Raw genomic sequence first — 15,791 nt, forward strand, 5'->3', positions numbered from 1 at the left:
ATGAACGAAAGTCTTAGGGGACTGGAACAGCTTGAGGGTGAGTAATTAATGTCAGATTTTTTATTTTTGGGTAAACTATTCCTTTAAGGTTGTCTCCCAGGTGAACCCCCCCCCCCCCCATTTATAAGCACTACTCTCTAAATATATAAACTACAGTGTATCACTGCCTTAGTTAGACTTTTGATGACTGCAGGCCACACGGCACGTTCACAAAATGTTTCAATCTAAATGTATATTTTATGTAATTCAATTACATAACAATTTTCCATCCATTTAGATTACATAGTTTTAACATAAAACAAATCAATAAACTTAATGTGATTCATATGCATCAGTCATACGTGAATGAAACAGGTAAGTTTTATGTAATAGTTGACAGCAAAGTCCCCATACTGCTCAGTGCAAAATTTAAGATTTCAACCAAAACATAATATAAAAAGTACCTTTTTTTAACAGCACTATTTTTATTTTTATTTATTGAGTTATTTAAGTGAGATTGCATTAATGGTTCTCAGCTCTGGTGCTCGAGGTCCACTTTTCTGCAGAGTTTTGCTCCAACCTTGATCAAAACCACACCTGCCTGTAACGATCTAGTGATCCTGAAGAGCTTGATGAGCTTGTTTGGGTGTGTTTAATTAGGATCGGAATAAAACTGCAGAAAACTGGACCTCAAGGGCAAGAGTAGAGAACGCTTGCATTAGTGTGTTATTATCATATTAACTTCAAATAATTAAATTCCTAAATTCTACACAAAATAATTTTTCTTCACACACAAGTTGTCAACTGACATATTTCTGCCCCAATTTGATTGACAGGATTCGGAGCATCGGCTGTTCATAAAAACTGGCTGATGCTCAATAGTGCAGATAATTCATTTTATCGAGAAAGTGAAAAGCCAATAGCAATAAAATGATTGCACAACAGACCAGTAGATTGTGATATGCACTAACTGGTCATTAACAAAATAAGAAAAAAGATGAATGTCAAGTTTATTAGTGTTTGTTTCCATGGTGACTCCTGAAATCGGTGATCCATTGACAATGTCATTTTGCACTCACCCTGCAAAACATACTTGACATAACCTGAGTAAACAAGGATTGGGTTAATCATCTGAGAGTTCAGGATATATGTGATGGTAAATGAACCTTGCTTTCTGGAAACACCCTCAGGCATGATCAGATAAAACCGCCAGTGCTGTTGTTTTTCTGCTGAAGTGAAACAGAATGTACACAGTGGAGTGGAGTTCAGTTATTCTCTATGCAGATAGACTGAACTCCTTTAAACGATTTTAATCGGCAACATCTATCACTATCACACACACAAAAAAAATATATTATTTAATAAAACATCAACATCTAAGAGGTTAAGATGTTGATGTTTAATTGAAAATAATGGTTTTAATAATAGTTTTAGTAACCTCTGTGAATTCTCAATAAGATCTTCTGTAGACGTCTGACAGAAATAAAGTCAGTCTGGTTATTAATAAGTGGAGCTGGTGATGCTGTTTGTGGGGTTATTTAATCAGATCTTGAGAGATTTAATGTATTTTATTTCAGTTTATTTTATCTAAGGCTGTGTCTGAAGTCAGTTGTAGTCCCTGTGTTTCTCTTTTCTTCAGTAATTCTGTTTGTTAACAGCAGCTGTTCATCACCAATGCTCAATCAGTGCTTAATTCTCTCAGCTTCAACATTGCTTTCAGCACTCTGTAGTGTGGACTCAAACAGTGAGCAGTGTTCTTTTAACACGGGAGATTTTACTGTGTTACAGGCTTTGTGACTCACTCTTGTTAACTTACAGCAGGGTTGCCAACTTTTAAGTTCAACTTGGAGTGGGGGGATGGGTGATTTTGATCTTGATTCAATATCAATTAATGTGTATACTGTAAATATAATTGATAAAATCTTTTGAATGCTGTTGAATGCTTTTTTAGCATCATTTTAAATTCAGTATTGGCTTGCATTCATTGTGTATAATTATGCAAGTATCGTTAAAAAAAGTTTAATAATAATATTATGATTTTTTTCTGACCACAATATTACTTTAATTTGCCTCTTTGCATTGACATTTAAAACCCCATTTCTTTATTTTGACTTTAAATACTACACTAATTGTAATATAATAGAAATATTAGAAAAATCTATATGTTAAGTCATTAGGTTAATGGACCATAATTATTGTACAAATAGTATTTAGTACCAAAAGATCTCCTCAAAATATTACTAACTAAAATATACAACACTTATTTAACTGAAAAATAGTTAAGCTGTATGGTCACATTATAAGCAATACCTGAGGGTTAAGAAAACCAAAATAATGTTGCCTCTCCATCACTCCCCAGAATAAAACGATACAATTAAATGTCATCGACGTAATAATTAATGCATAATATGCTGTAATGTTTACCAAAAATTGCTGCAAATACCTGTATAATGAAGCTGTCGCCTATCACAGTCCTCATGTGATCCAACATATACTGTATACTGATGCTGGTAATGCTGCTGTCTGATTAAACTACTGGAAGAGAGCTGAACTGGATGATGACATCACTGAAACTGACTTTAGCTGGAAAAATGACTCTGTTATTGTCTTGCTGCATTTTTGACAAGCTATTAAAGCTGCTTTGACACAATCATTGTATAAAGTGCTATACAAATGAGGGTGACTTGACTTGACTTGTGTGCTGTCCTGTCAGTGGCTTTCTGGAGAGATGCTGATGATTTCATGGAATCTCTAAAGTCTACATTCATGAGAGCAGAACAGAGAACAAAGATCCATGACTACATAAAGGAAATCCCTCAACCACCTTTTAAAATAATTTCTCCTTCAAGTGATCCTATTTAGATTAATTTCTGATTATTTAAGAGGGAGGAAAGCCTACAGTAAATTCACTGAGAAATGAGAGCGGCTCATTCAGGTGAGTTCAAATCTGTTTAAAGACTACTGCTATATGCTTTTTAATACTGGAACACACACACACACACAATGCAAAAAAAAAAAAAAAAAAAAAAAAGATTGTTAAGACTTTAAATCAGCCTATGCAAAGAAGAGCGCACTCTAATGGACATTACTCTCATTGATATGTCATATATTTACTCTTTAGTATTAACATAATCATCGATGTCATATATTAGTGATTGATGGGGCGGCGAGGGGGGGGGTCTCCTTTGATCGATGCTGCTAATGTCAACATTTTGGTGCAATTTAAACCAGTATGTACATAACACATCTGATTTATCCAATGTCAATTTGATGAACTGGCAGGTTGAATTTCATGCATCGATCGACGTTACTGAAGCCTGACACCTAGTGCTGACACAGTAGCTTTACATGGACCCTAATCAGAATCAGAATCAGAATCAGAAAGAGCTTTATTGCCAAGTATGCTTGCGCATACAAGGAATTTGTTTTAGTGAAATAAGCTTCCAGTACACAAAAGACAACAACACACAGTCAAAAAAATAAAAAATAAAAAACCCTTTGCAGATAAATAAGTGTATAAACAATTGTGCTATAAATCATAATGGAATTGGATTGAATAAGATGCAGGGATGTACTAGGATGAAGGGGTAACAAATAAATATAAGGATATTGCACATTTTTATTGTATAAGTGGGGAACATTTAACTGTTCATGAGGTAGATTGCCTGGGGGAAAACTGTTCTTGTGCCTGACTGTCCTGGTATTTGTGGCTCTGAAGCACCGGCCAGATGGCAAGAGTTCAAAGATGGGGTAACTTGGATGTGAGGGATCCAGAGTGATTTTCTGAGCCCTTTTCCTCACTCTGGATGTATACAGTTCTTGAAGGGTGGGCAGGGGAGTACCAATAATCCTTTCAGCAGTCTGAACCGTTCTCTGTAGTCTTCTGATGTCTGATTTTGTAGCTGAACCAAACCACACAGTTATTGAAGTGCACAGTACAGACTCAATGACGGCTGAGTAGAACTGTTTCAGCAGCTCCTGTGGCAGGTTAAACTTCCTCAGCTGGAGAAGGAAGTACAACCTTTGTTGGGCCTTTTTAACAATGGAGTCAATGTGATTGTCCCACTTCAGGTCCTGAGAGATGGTGGTTCCCAGGAATCTGAATGACTCCACTGCAGCCACAGTGCTGTTCATGATGGTGAGTGGGGGGAGTGCAGGGGGGTTTCTTCTGAAGTCCACGATCATCTCCACTGTTTTGAGCGTGTTCAGCTCCAGGTTGTTAAGACTGCACCAGACAGCCAGCTGCTCAACCTCTTGTCTGTAAGCAGACTCGTCACCGTTCTGGATGAGCCGATGAGTGTGGTATCGTCTGCAAACTTCAGGAGCTTGACAGAGGGGTCTTTGGAGGTGCAGTCATTGGTGTAGAGCGAGAAGAGCAGGGGGGAGAGAACACATCCCTGAGGGGCACCAGTGTTGGTGGAGCAGCTGTTGGACATGAATTTCCCCAGTCTCACTAGCTGTTGCCTATCTGTCAGAAAGCTGGTGATCCACTGACAGATAGAGCTAGGAACAGAGAGCTAGGTCAGTTTGGTCTGGAGGACTGTTGGGATGATGGTGTTGAAAAGCCGAACTGAAGTCCACAAACAGGATCCACACATAAGTCCCTGTTTTGTCCAGATGTTGCAGGATGAAGTGCAATCCCATGTTGATTGCATCATCCACAGACCTGTTTGCTCGGTAAGCAAACTGCAGGGGGTCCAGTAAGGGTCCAGTGATGTCCTTCAGATAAGCCAGAACTAGTTTTTCAAACGACTTCATGACGCCACAGGTCTGTAGTCGTTAAGTCCTGTAATCTTGGGTTTCTTTGGAATGGGGATGATGGTGGAGCGTTTGAAGCAGGAAGGCACTTCACACAACTCCAGAGATCTGTGAAAAGATGGGGGCCAGCTGGTCAGCACAGGTTTTCAAACAGGCTGGTGTAACGCCATCTGGGCCTGGTGTTTTTCTTCTTTTGTTCTTCCTGAAGACCTGGCGCACATCATCTTCACAGATTTGAAGAGCAGGAGGTGTGGAGAGGGGGATTGCAGGAGGTGTTAACGGTTGTGTAGACAGATGGTCAGAATGGATGTTGGGGGTTTCAAATCTACAATAAAACTCATTCAGGTCGTTAACAAGTCGTTGATTAGCCTCAGTGCAGGAGGATGGTGTCTTGTAATTAGTGATGGCTCTCAGTCCACTCCACACTGAAGTTGAGTCGTTGGAAGTAAACTGGTCTTCCAACTTTTTAGCGTAGGTCTTTTAAGCCGCTCTAATCTCTTTGTTCAGTGTGTTCCTGGCCTGATTGTACAATACTCTGGTTCCCATTTCTGTAGGCATCCTCTTTGGCCTGACGAAGATGTCTGAGTTTTGCTGTAAACCATGGCTTATCATTGTTGAATGTTAAATAAGTCCTGGTAGGAATGCATATATCCTCACAAAAACTAATATATGATGTTACGGTCTCTGTGAGTTCGTCCAGATCGGTGGTAGAAGCTTCAAAAACACTCCAATCAGTGAGGTCAAAACAGGCTTGTAAATCCTGCTCTGTTTCACTGGTCCATCTCTTTACAGTCTTTATTACAGGTTTAGCAGATTTAAGTTCCTGCCTGTAGGTTGGTATAAGATGAACCAGACAGTGATCAGACAGTCCCAAAGCTGCTCGTGGAACAGAGTGATATGCATCCTTTATTGTGGTGTAACAGTGATCCAATATATTACTGTCTCTGGTGGGACATGTAACATATGTCTGTATTTTGGCAGTTCACGGGAGAGATTGGCTTTATTAAAGTCCCCAAGAATGATTAAAAAACAGAGTCCGGGTGTTGTTGTTCTGTCTCTGTGATCTGGTCAGCGAGTTTCTGTAAAGCCAGACTTACGTGCGCTTGCGGAGGGATGTAAACGCTCACCAGAATGAACGAGTGAAACTCCCGCGGCGAATAGAACGGCTTGCAGTTAATGAAGAGTGTTTCGAGATCTGAGCAGCACATCTTCTTTAACAAAAGTTACATCTGTACACCACCGTTCATTGATGTAAAAGCATGTCCCGCCGCCGCGCGATTTCCCCGTTGATTCTGCGTCGCGATCCGCTCTGAACAGCTGAAAGCCCGGCAGATGGAGCGCGTTTTCCGGTATGGCGTCATTGAGCCAGGTTTCCGTGAAACACAGAGCAGCAGAGTGTGAGAAATCCTTATTTGTCCGAGAGAGCAGTAATTGGACTATAACCCATTACAAAAAAACAACCTTGACATTTCTGGAACACTCTCGTTCGCCAATCACAACACAGTGGGACATCCGACCAGTCAAAGCACATTTCATATTCAGCATGGAGGGGTTCATCAAAACTGATGTTTGAGACGGACTGGAAAGAGGTGCTGCAATGATGTGACGATATGTTTCGTAAAAGGGCATAATAGGACCCCTTTAAAATAATAAAAATAAAAATGTCAATTATCTAAAACATTATGATTCCACTGTTAGTGTCAGCAGGTTGTCATAGAAAAAATCACTAAGCAAATGTTATTTTGAATGTTCTTCAAACACACCTTCCATTGTTTACTGTGGTCACTTTCACTTTTACAACTCTACTTACCAAATGAGTCAGGCATGCAACTATGTTTCTCAAACAGCTGAATGCATATGTTTGCAAATGCCCAATTTGTCTCGTATCTATAAAGCCCTCACAGAATTTAAACAGATATAACAGATAATAGATTAAACGTCCTTTAGAAAACATTGTTTTGTGAAGTGTATGCAAATGTGTTGTCAGTATCGAGGTTATCTAACACTCCTGATTCATTCAAAATTGCAACAGACATTTATCATGCGTTTAAGCTCTTTAAATATGGCAATTTATATTAACTAATGTAATAATAATGCCTTGATATATTGCACTTGGTTGTATTACACATGTAGGCTATATTAAATGACAACATGGTCATTTATATTGCAGAATATTTATTCAAAGTATATATCATTGTAATGTTACAACATTTTGTTCAGCTTCACAAACCTTACCATGCACATACTTATTTTGACAATCTGCTGGATACGGATATGATTATATAACATCAAGGTAACACTTCCAGTTTCTCTTTCCCCGTCGAGCAGTGAAGTCCTGGTTACCTGAAAAGGCGTTTTTAAGGGTGGGGCGGGTACATCCTGCATTGCCAATGTTTTGCTAGCTAACTGAATCTTGCGCAGGAGATGTATTATTTATTGTGCCTTTCGGTGCTAGAACCAGTTATTGTAATGCTCGGTCCGCGTGTTCGTTGTGACTGTTATTAGTAGCAGGAGGAAAAACGCGACATTCTCTGCGCGCGCTCTGGTCCAGTGCTCGTTCACAGCTGCAGTCGCTCGCGTCGCATCTAGTGAAATCTATTAAGCCTACCTTTCAAGGTTTTTTTTTTTTTGTTTTTTTTTGAGCGAATACATTGGCTAAATAGAGACGCAGCGCATTGCCTAGATCAAACAAAATTATATTTTTTTCAATTTAACTCGTTGACATCATACACTCTAAAAAATGCTGGGTTAAATATAACCCAACGCTGGGTTAAAAAGGGACCAACCCAACAGTTGGGTTGTTTTGACCCAGCAGTTGGCAGAGGTATAAAGTCCAGGGGTCAGAAAGTAAAAGTCCTGCCATATGTTTATTCCACCCATGAACTCAGCAAGCTGTTTTTAACCAGAGGAGAACCAAGTCATTCCTTTCACATCACAAACGAGTCTCGAGTCAGATCCCAAGTCCTCAAAGAGTTAAAGTTAATGAGATAATTAAGTGACTAATTAAATGAAGATTGTGCATTAGTGATGAACACCTGCTGTTAACAATCAACTTAACAGAAGAAAAGAGAAACACAAGAACTACAACTGACTCCAGGCACAGCCTTGGATGAAATATACTGATTTATTTCTTTTTTTAAAAAGCACACAAGATGCCACCATAACTGTGGTCAAGGTTTGCTTTAATTAGTCTCTTGACCCTTTTAATAATTCAAAGTAGTTGGTTTCTAAGCAATTGCAATATTGTTTCACAGCAAACATTTGTGCATCGCTGAATCAGAAGCTTGAAATAGCAAAGTAACTTGCGATTTCTGCTAATAACTCATGGTAAATAAACATCATAAAGCGGTCTCTCTCTTTGGTTTATTGTTCAGGTACTGTAGAACTACAAAAAAAAAAAAATTATTAAACAAATGCCACCTTAATGTGTCAATAATATTGAATAAAAAAAGCTATGTCTGCTCAGGAATTTAGCCATGAACATTTATCATACTATCCTCAACAGTGGTGACAATAATTTTTCATACTGCAGTGCATGATGGGAGTTTTTACTATGGTGTTACCTAGCATTCATTGCATCATGAAGCATTTTGTTGATTGTCACCATTGTTGAGATTGGTATACTGGTTCTTGATGTCTCTCTGTGTCTAAATAGTATAGTAGTTTTTTTTTTTTTTTGGTGTATAATATGTACACACACACACGCTTTTTTTTTATTAATTCACTATATATTTTAGAACAACAGTGTTCTGTAGTTTCACATAGTTCTTAATGCAAAACCTGAACATGTAAATGGAAGCAAGTTATTTTAAATGAAAGCAGGCCATTTCATGAGGTTTGTTTCATCACATATAAACAGCAAATATCTCATCATTGTAAAACACCACATGCATTTCTACAGAGAGAGAGATCTAGTGCAACAAGTCAAGGGTCAAGAGCACAACTAAATCAAACACTGATCTCCATGATGGTGGCGTCATTTTAACCAATAAAACATCAACATCTGATCCTCTGTAATTCCCAATAACAGCATGTGTTCATCATTAATGCACAATCATCATTTAATTAATCACTTATTTATCTCATTAACTTTAACTCTTTGAGGACTTGGGATTTGACTTGAGACTTGTTTGTGACTTGAAAGGAATGACTTGGTTCCTCCTCTGTTGAAATCAGCTGCTGAGTTCATGGATGGAGCAAAAATATGGCAGGACTTTTACTTTCTGACCCCTGGGCTACCCACCTCTGGTCAAAAAAACACAACCGCTGGGTCAAAACAACCCAACCGCTGGGTTTGTCCCTTTTTAACCCAGCACTGGGTTATATTTAACCCAGCATTTTTTAGAGTGTAGACTGTATTAAAAACAGGTTGACAGGCAAGCGTCAGAACGAAGTTATTAAAATATTAAATACGTCTCACCATTTGAAGGGGTCAACAAGAGCAACAATATATATATCATTTTTTTTTTAATCATCATTCAATAGGACTTCAGAATTGTCATTCTAGTCGTTATGTAAGTTGTTCACATTTTCTTTAAAAAATGAGCAAGCACTGTATTAAAATTGTTTAATACAAGCCAGATGGCCTACTTTGTGGCACCTACGAAGTGACTCCCATTGTTACCTGTGTTGAAAAGAGCAGCTTAACATCACGAGGCAAACTGAGCAAGGTAATACTTTCACACACAAATCACACACATAATAAGGAACTATGAATAAAACAAAATCATTTGACGTGTGTTGACCATCACTGTGATTTGAAATGAAATGTTATCTTGTTTTTTTTTTCTTCTTCTTCTTTTTCAGAGTAAGCCTCTGAGAAAGCCCCATACCACGTTACACTTAGATCTTTGTAAATGTTTTTGTTGTTGTAAATTTTATTCTTTCTTTCTTTATTTTATTTTTTATAAAACTGTACTTTGGTCCAAAAACAAGCCTTTACAGTACAACTTTACAGTTCCCTGATTATTGATTCCTTTCCATTATTAGTTGTCTAAATAAAGGTTTTTTATATATATATATATATATATATATATATATATATATATATATTCACCTCCTGCCACTCTTCTTCAAAGTATGTCCCTTATCCAGGCAAAGAGTTTTGGCATTTCATGATATTTAAATTAATCATTACAGAAAACTTTACCTACAACATTTTCAATTTTAATCTGTTATTTTTTTTTTCTTTATGCATAAATACTGCAAAATGCACTGTGACATGAGAAGAGGAGACCAAAAAAAAAAGGGAAAGGGAAAAGGAGATGGAAAATGGCATCAGCACAAAACGGTCAGTAAATTCATGTAAAACAGAAAAAACTAGAATACAGACACAATTTATAGTTCATTTAGAATCAGTGTTCACAATTTGCCTGTAATTTGTTTTGGGAAAGCATCCGTGCATTATTTTCTGGGGCAAATCATTTTGTTACGTTAAGCTTGATCGATACCATTTGTGGCATATTGTTGTACCACAAAAAATGTCAACTTGTCCCTCCTTTTTTAAAATACATAAACAATAGACCTGAATATGGAACATTTAATTGATAGCCACAAGATGTAAACAATATGTGTATCAACAAAAAATAAATTGCTTGTAAATTTATAACATATTTTATTACTCTGCCATGACAATGCAACACTATGAACATTAATAAAACTGTATAAATGATTTTGTAACAGATTCACAGCCTAAGCAGTAAACAAAATAAATAAGTGTGGTTCATAAAAAAATAATAATAAATAAATAAATAAATAAATAAATAAATAAATACATTTTCAGTTCTCAAATGGCCGTTTTTTTTACAACAGTGAATTTCACTAATTTAACTGTAGGTGGCTCTAAAGTCTCAATTGCTTTAACCTGTTTACCATTTGTAAACGGTTGGAATGCTAAATTTGTGTAGATTGGTCCCAGTTTACTGTGGTAAATCTTCTGAATGCTGAAAACTTTTGAATACCCAGAAATCATTACTCACCCAGGACAAAGTTTGACAAAACAAAATTAAATGTGTGCTAGATTATTCATGGTTTGGACTGAATAAATACATACATACATACACTGTTACATAAATACTACAATCAGTCACAAGAGAAGCATCAGCTAATAAAAGTGCTAATGCCTGTTTCACAGAGTTTGATGAAGAACATGATTCACAGGAGCTGAGGATTGTGCTGCTGGGAGTCTCTGGAGCTGGAAAGAGTTCAACAGCAAATGCAATACTGGGTCGAGAGGCATTTAAAGAGAGCAGAACCAGAGAGAGTGAGAAACAGAGAGGAAGAGTAGAAGACAGAAACATCTCCATCATCGACACGCCAGGATTCTTCAACACTCAACTGACCGATGAAGAGATGAAGAATGAGATGATGAAGAGTATGTGCCTCTGTTATCCTGGTCCTCATCTGTTCCTGCTCGTCATCAACCTGGAGACCTTCAGAGAGGAGCAGAGGAACCTCGTGGAACAAGTTCAGGAGAACTTTGGAGAAGAAGCTTTTTTGTTCACAATGATGTTGTTTATTGGACGAGAAAAGGTATCCAAAAGAGAATTTAATCAAATAATTGAAAGTCAAGAAACACAAAGAATCCTGAACTACTTTGAGGGAAGGTTTCATGTGATAAACAGCAAAAGTGAATGTGATTCCAGCCAGATCATAAAGCTCCTGAAGAGTATTGATGAAATGGTGAAGAATAATGGAGGACAACACTACAGCAATGAGATCTACCTGAAGAATCAGAGAAAACTCAGAGAGGAGGAGAGAATGAAACAAGTAGAAAAGAGACTAAAGCAAGAAGAAGAGAGAATGAAACAAGAGCAGGTGAGGAAAGGACACATGGAGTTGAAGAAAATACAGGAAGATAGCGAGACATGGAAGCAGAAGGGAGGGATAAATCAAGAGGAGGACATAACAAAGAGAAGCAAAGAGGAGGGAATAAAAGATGACAACGAGAGGAAAAAAGAGAATGCGTGTAAGAAGAAAACCCGGTATCTGAGAGAAAACGAAGCTGCTGTTCAGGAGAATCTCAGGAGACAGATGGAAAGTCGGAGGGAGAAAGAAAGACGGAGATGGAAACTAGAAAGAGGAATAAAACAAGAAAATCCATCAAGACCAAGTAACTATTGAACCACATTTTCATGTTCCAAAAAGGCAAGTGGGACATTTACTCAGTAATTGAAAGCCTTCATTTTTAAATTGAATAAATAAAGGTTTCACATTCAGTGCGCTGATACCCAGAGGATTCCCTTGTCCCCGTGTTGCCTGTGTTCTTAGTCATCTTTAGTTTCCATAGTTTCTGATGACTCCCTCGTTCGTTTCCAAAGTCACTTAGTTCTCACCTGTTCTGATTCAGTTAATCATCTGTCCCCTGGTTCTCCTTCGAGTTTAAAAATATTTAGTTTTGCATATATAGTGTGTAATTCCTGATCAGTCTTCATGGGTGGTATACCAAAGTATACCAAATGTTTCCACATTGACATTTCAGCAGTTTGGCACAACAACATATATTCTCTCTCATTTCAGCAGATTTGAGGATCTTGATTCTTGGTAAATCAGATGTGGGAAAGACTGCAACAGCAAACACCATCCTGAGTAGAAATGTGTTTAGAGCTGGAGCACAATCTAATACTTTAACCTGTGAGAAACAAGATGCAGAAGTTTCTGGAAGGAATATCTCAATCATTGACACTCCAGGACTGTTAGATGCTCTGCTGTACAAGCACTTTCAGGATGAACTCAAGCGTGATATTGATAAATGCTTAGAAATGTCTGCTCCTGGTCCTCATGTGTTTGTGCTGGTCATCAGACTGAATGGGAGATACACCGAAGAGGAGAAAAACACAGTCAAATGGATTCAGAAGAACTTTGGAGAAGACGCAGTACGCCACACTTTTGTTCTGTTCACTCATGATTGCTGAAGGATGAATCATTGGATCAGTATATCGGAAAAAGCCCTGATCTACAGTCACTGATTGACAGCTGTGGAAGCAGATTTCACTCATTTAACAATCAGCACAGAAACAACCAAAATCAGGTTACAGAACTGCTGGAGAAGATCGAACAACTGATTAAAGACAATGGAGGTGAACATTATGCCAATGAGAAGAGCCGAAAGAAGAAACCAGAGGAGATGAGACATGGCAATAGTCAAGAGGACACAGGGAAGAACTTACATGAACTGATAAGAGAAACAGATGAACTCTTGACACTCATGATGGGCCTCGAGATGAGTGAGACGGCTCTGAGATTGTCACAAGCAGGAGCAATGGCACACAGCAATCTGTCAAAACAAGGTAAATAACAAACAATTTATGATTTCATTCCTAACATGTCAGAGACATTCTTGTGGTTCTGCATGTGTTACGTGTGTTAGCTGTAGACATGCATTAGTAAATCAGATGGGAGCCTCATTTGAACTCAATGTTTTGTCTGACTGTGCATTATAGGTTTAACTCCTAAATTTCATACCAGCAGAGGACACAGCATTTTCAAAAGCTTAATAACCTCATGTATCTCTCTAACTGACAGATCTGAGGATTGTGCTGCTGGGTTTTCTTACAGCAGGTAAGAGCGCGACAGGAAACACCATCCTGGGCAGAAATGTGTTCAGAGCGAGTTTTATGACAACCACTAGGAGCTGTGAGAAACAAGAAGCAGTGGTGTATGAAAGGACCATTTCAATAATAGACACTCCAGGACTGTTAGATCCATTTGTATTCCGGCATATTCAAGATCATAATGAGTCTGATATTGAGAAAAGCTTAGAAATGTCTGCTCCTGGTCCTCATGTGTTTCTGCTGGTGATCGGCGTGGAAGGATTAGCAAGGGTGGACAAGAACCCAGTTAAATGGTTCCAGGAGAACCTTGAAAAAGATGCTTTAAATCACACTGTTGTTCTTGTCACTCATGCTGATTTGCTGGATGCACTGATTGATGAACCTCTGAATGAGTATATCCAAAAAATCAAGGACCTAAAATCACTGATAGACAGCTGTGGTGGCAGATATCACACATTAAACAACATGGACAGAAACAATCAAGGCCAGGTCACAGAGCTGCTGGAGAAGATTGATGAAATGGTGCAGATAAATGGAGGAAGGCATTACACCAGACAAAACATCTTTAAAAGACAAGATGATACAAGTGGTTGTGAAATACAATAAAACCCATTAAGATGAGGATCATACCTGACTTTAATTATTGCTATAGTGGTCAATCTGAGGAGTTTTCAGGTTCGCCTTACTGATTTACTTCAGTTTTACATATTGAAGCCATGCACCAACTGTTATTTACCCAGAAAAGCGGTGGAAATATCTAAGGTGTACCATATGCATTAAGGAGAAAAAAGTCAGGACCAATCGATATTTAATCATCCATTGATTTTCAATGTAAATAAGATGTTATGAGTTTCGTGTGTATATGTCACTATCTAGTCATTTTTAATGGGACACATTGTTCCTTCTACATCAGAGTACTTTTTCATTGTCTGAAATAAATATTCTTTAAAAAAATAAAATAAATAAAAGTAAAAATCTGTGTAACATTTAGCTTCACAGTTTTTTCAAATGCACAAAACTTCAGTTGTCTCATACTGTAGCTTATTTATATGAATACATGCACATGACCTCATACACAGTTTTGTTGTTCTTTGAGTTTCGTCCCTGTTTAAATCTCCATTGTGAACTTTTGTCATGTCGTTTATTGTCTTTTGTAATAGTGCAACCATTGTATTTAAATGCCTGCATGTTTGCGTTCTTCTTGTCTTTGTCTAATGCTGTTGTATGTAACTTTATTTCTTTGTCATCCTATAAATGTCTTGTCAAGGCTTGAAATAGAAATTTTAATCTAGTCTTCTTTCTTTTAGTTTCTTTGGCACTTTGTGATCCTTGTGTCACATCTAATCTGTAGCAGCTCAAATGTTTAATAGTTTCAAAGCATAGGGAGTATATATAAAGAAAGAGTGTTGAATTAAGGCTAACATCATTGTGAATGATAAGAGGCATCCTGTATCTTCCTCTTTTGAATTGCTACCATCTGGCCAATGATATTGTGTTCCCAGAAGCTAAAAAAAAAAAAAAAAAACGGTAAGAATTTTTTCTTCCTCTAGTGGTAACTGACGGTTAGCTAGACTTGTTACTTTAAATTAGATTTATTAGTATTAAATTATTATTTACATTTATATATGCCAAGTGTGAATTGTTAAATGTGTGGGAAAGTGTATGCTGCAAACATACTTTTTCTATGGGGATAAAAAAACCGAAACTGAAACTACAATAGTAGCCTTATGGAGTTTATAGATGGCATAAAGAGGTTCAAACAACAAATTCGCACATACAATAAATTCACATATTAACAGATTAGAACTTCAAAATACAAGCATGAGCCATGCATGTGTAGCATCCAAGAACTGGTTAACTCAGTGATTATGAGTGCAATACAAAAATAAAAATAGTATTAATATTAAAACCTAAACTACAGTTTATAGGTCTGCTTATAAACAAACTTTTTTATCTATAAATATTCTACAGTTGTGATGTAAATCTCTTGAAATCACATACAATACATAAATACAGTTTAATTAAGACCAAACTATTATTATTTTTTGTTTCCCCCCATGAGAACAGGTTAAGACGGAGTGATGTAAAATGAACGGGTGAGTCACCCTCAGTGACACTCATGAGAACCGGATCTGCCAAAAGACTCCACCCAAAAGAAGAATTATATTCTTTCAAGCTTAAAATTCAGCAGACTCATGACAACACCATGATGAAGCACCGTGTGAATGACGTATAGTATGTTCAGTGCAGCCTCCATCCCCACACCCCTTTAGTTCCTCCACCAACTGTAAATGCTTAGAAGCAACTTTACACAAACAACATCTACCAGACTAAGAAATGTTTCAACAGGTAAAATCAATGCTAATTCTCAGTACACTGACTGATGACATTTATTCTAATTTACTCTAAAACATTAAAACTGGTGACATCACCAGACTGAATAATAGGTGAACGTCCAGTACATGAAAAAGATGATTCTTCAGGTAAATGCTAAAACTGACT

The 15,791-nt window shown here is 37.4% G+C and overlaps 1 protein-coding gene and 1 pseudogene across 1 annotated transcript; both read left to right on the top strand.

Annotated features, from left to right (window-relative positions):
* LOC109071889 (GTPase IMAP family member 4-like) lies at positions 1-11,616 on the top strand (the record flags this gene model as incomplete). The annotated part of the gene is made up of 2 exons (XM_042767149.1): positions 1-37; positions 10,823-11,616. Coding segments are annotated over exons 1-2 (831 nt in total), but the record flags the coding sequence as incomplete, so codon positions are not given.
* Positions 11,617-11,621: 5 nt separating this feature from the next.
* Positions 11,622-12,901, top strand: LOC109071891 (annotated as a pseudogene).
* Positions 12,902-15,791: the final 2,890 nt, after the last annotated feature.

Source organism: Cyprinus carpio, chromosome A1, assembly GCF_018340385.1.
Source record: "Cyprinus carpio isolate SPL01 chromosome A1, ASM1834038v1, whole genome shotgun sequence".
In the NCBI taxonomy this organism is placed as follows: Eukaryota; Metazoa; Chordata; class Actinopteri; order Cypriniformes; family Cyprinidae; genus Cyprinus; species Cyprinus carpio.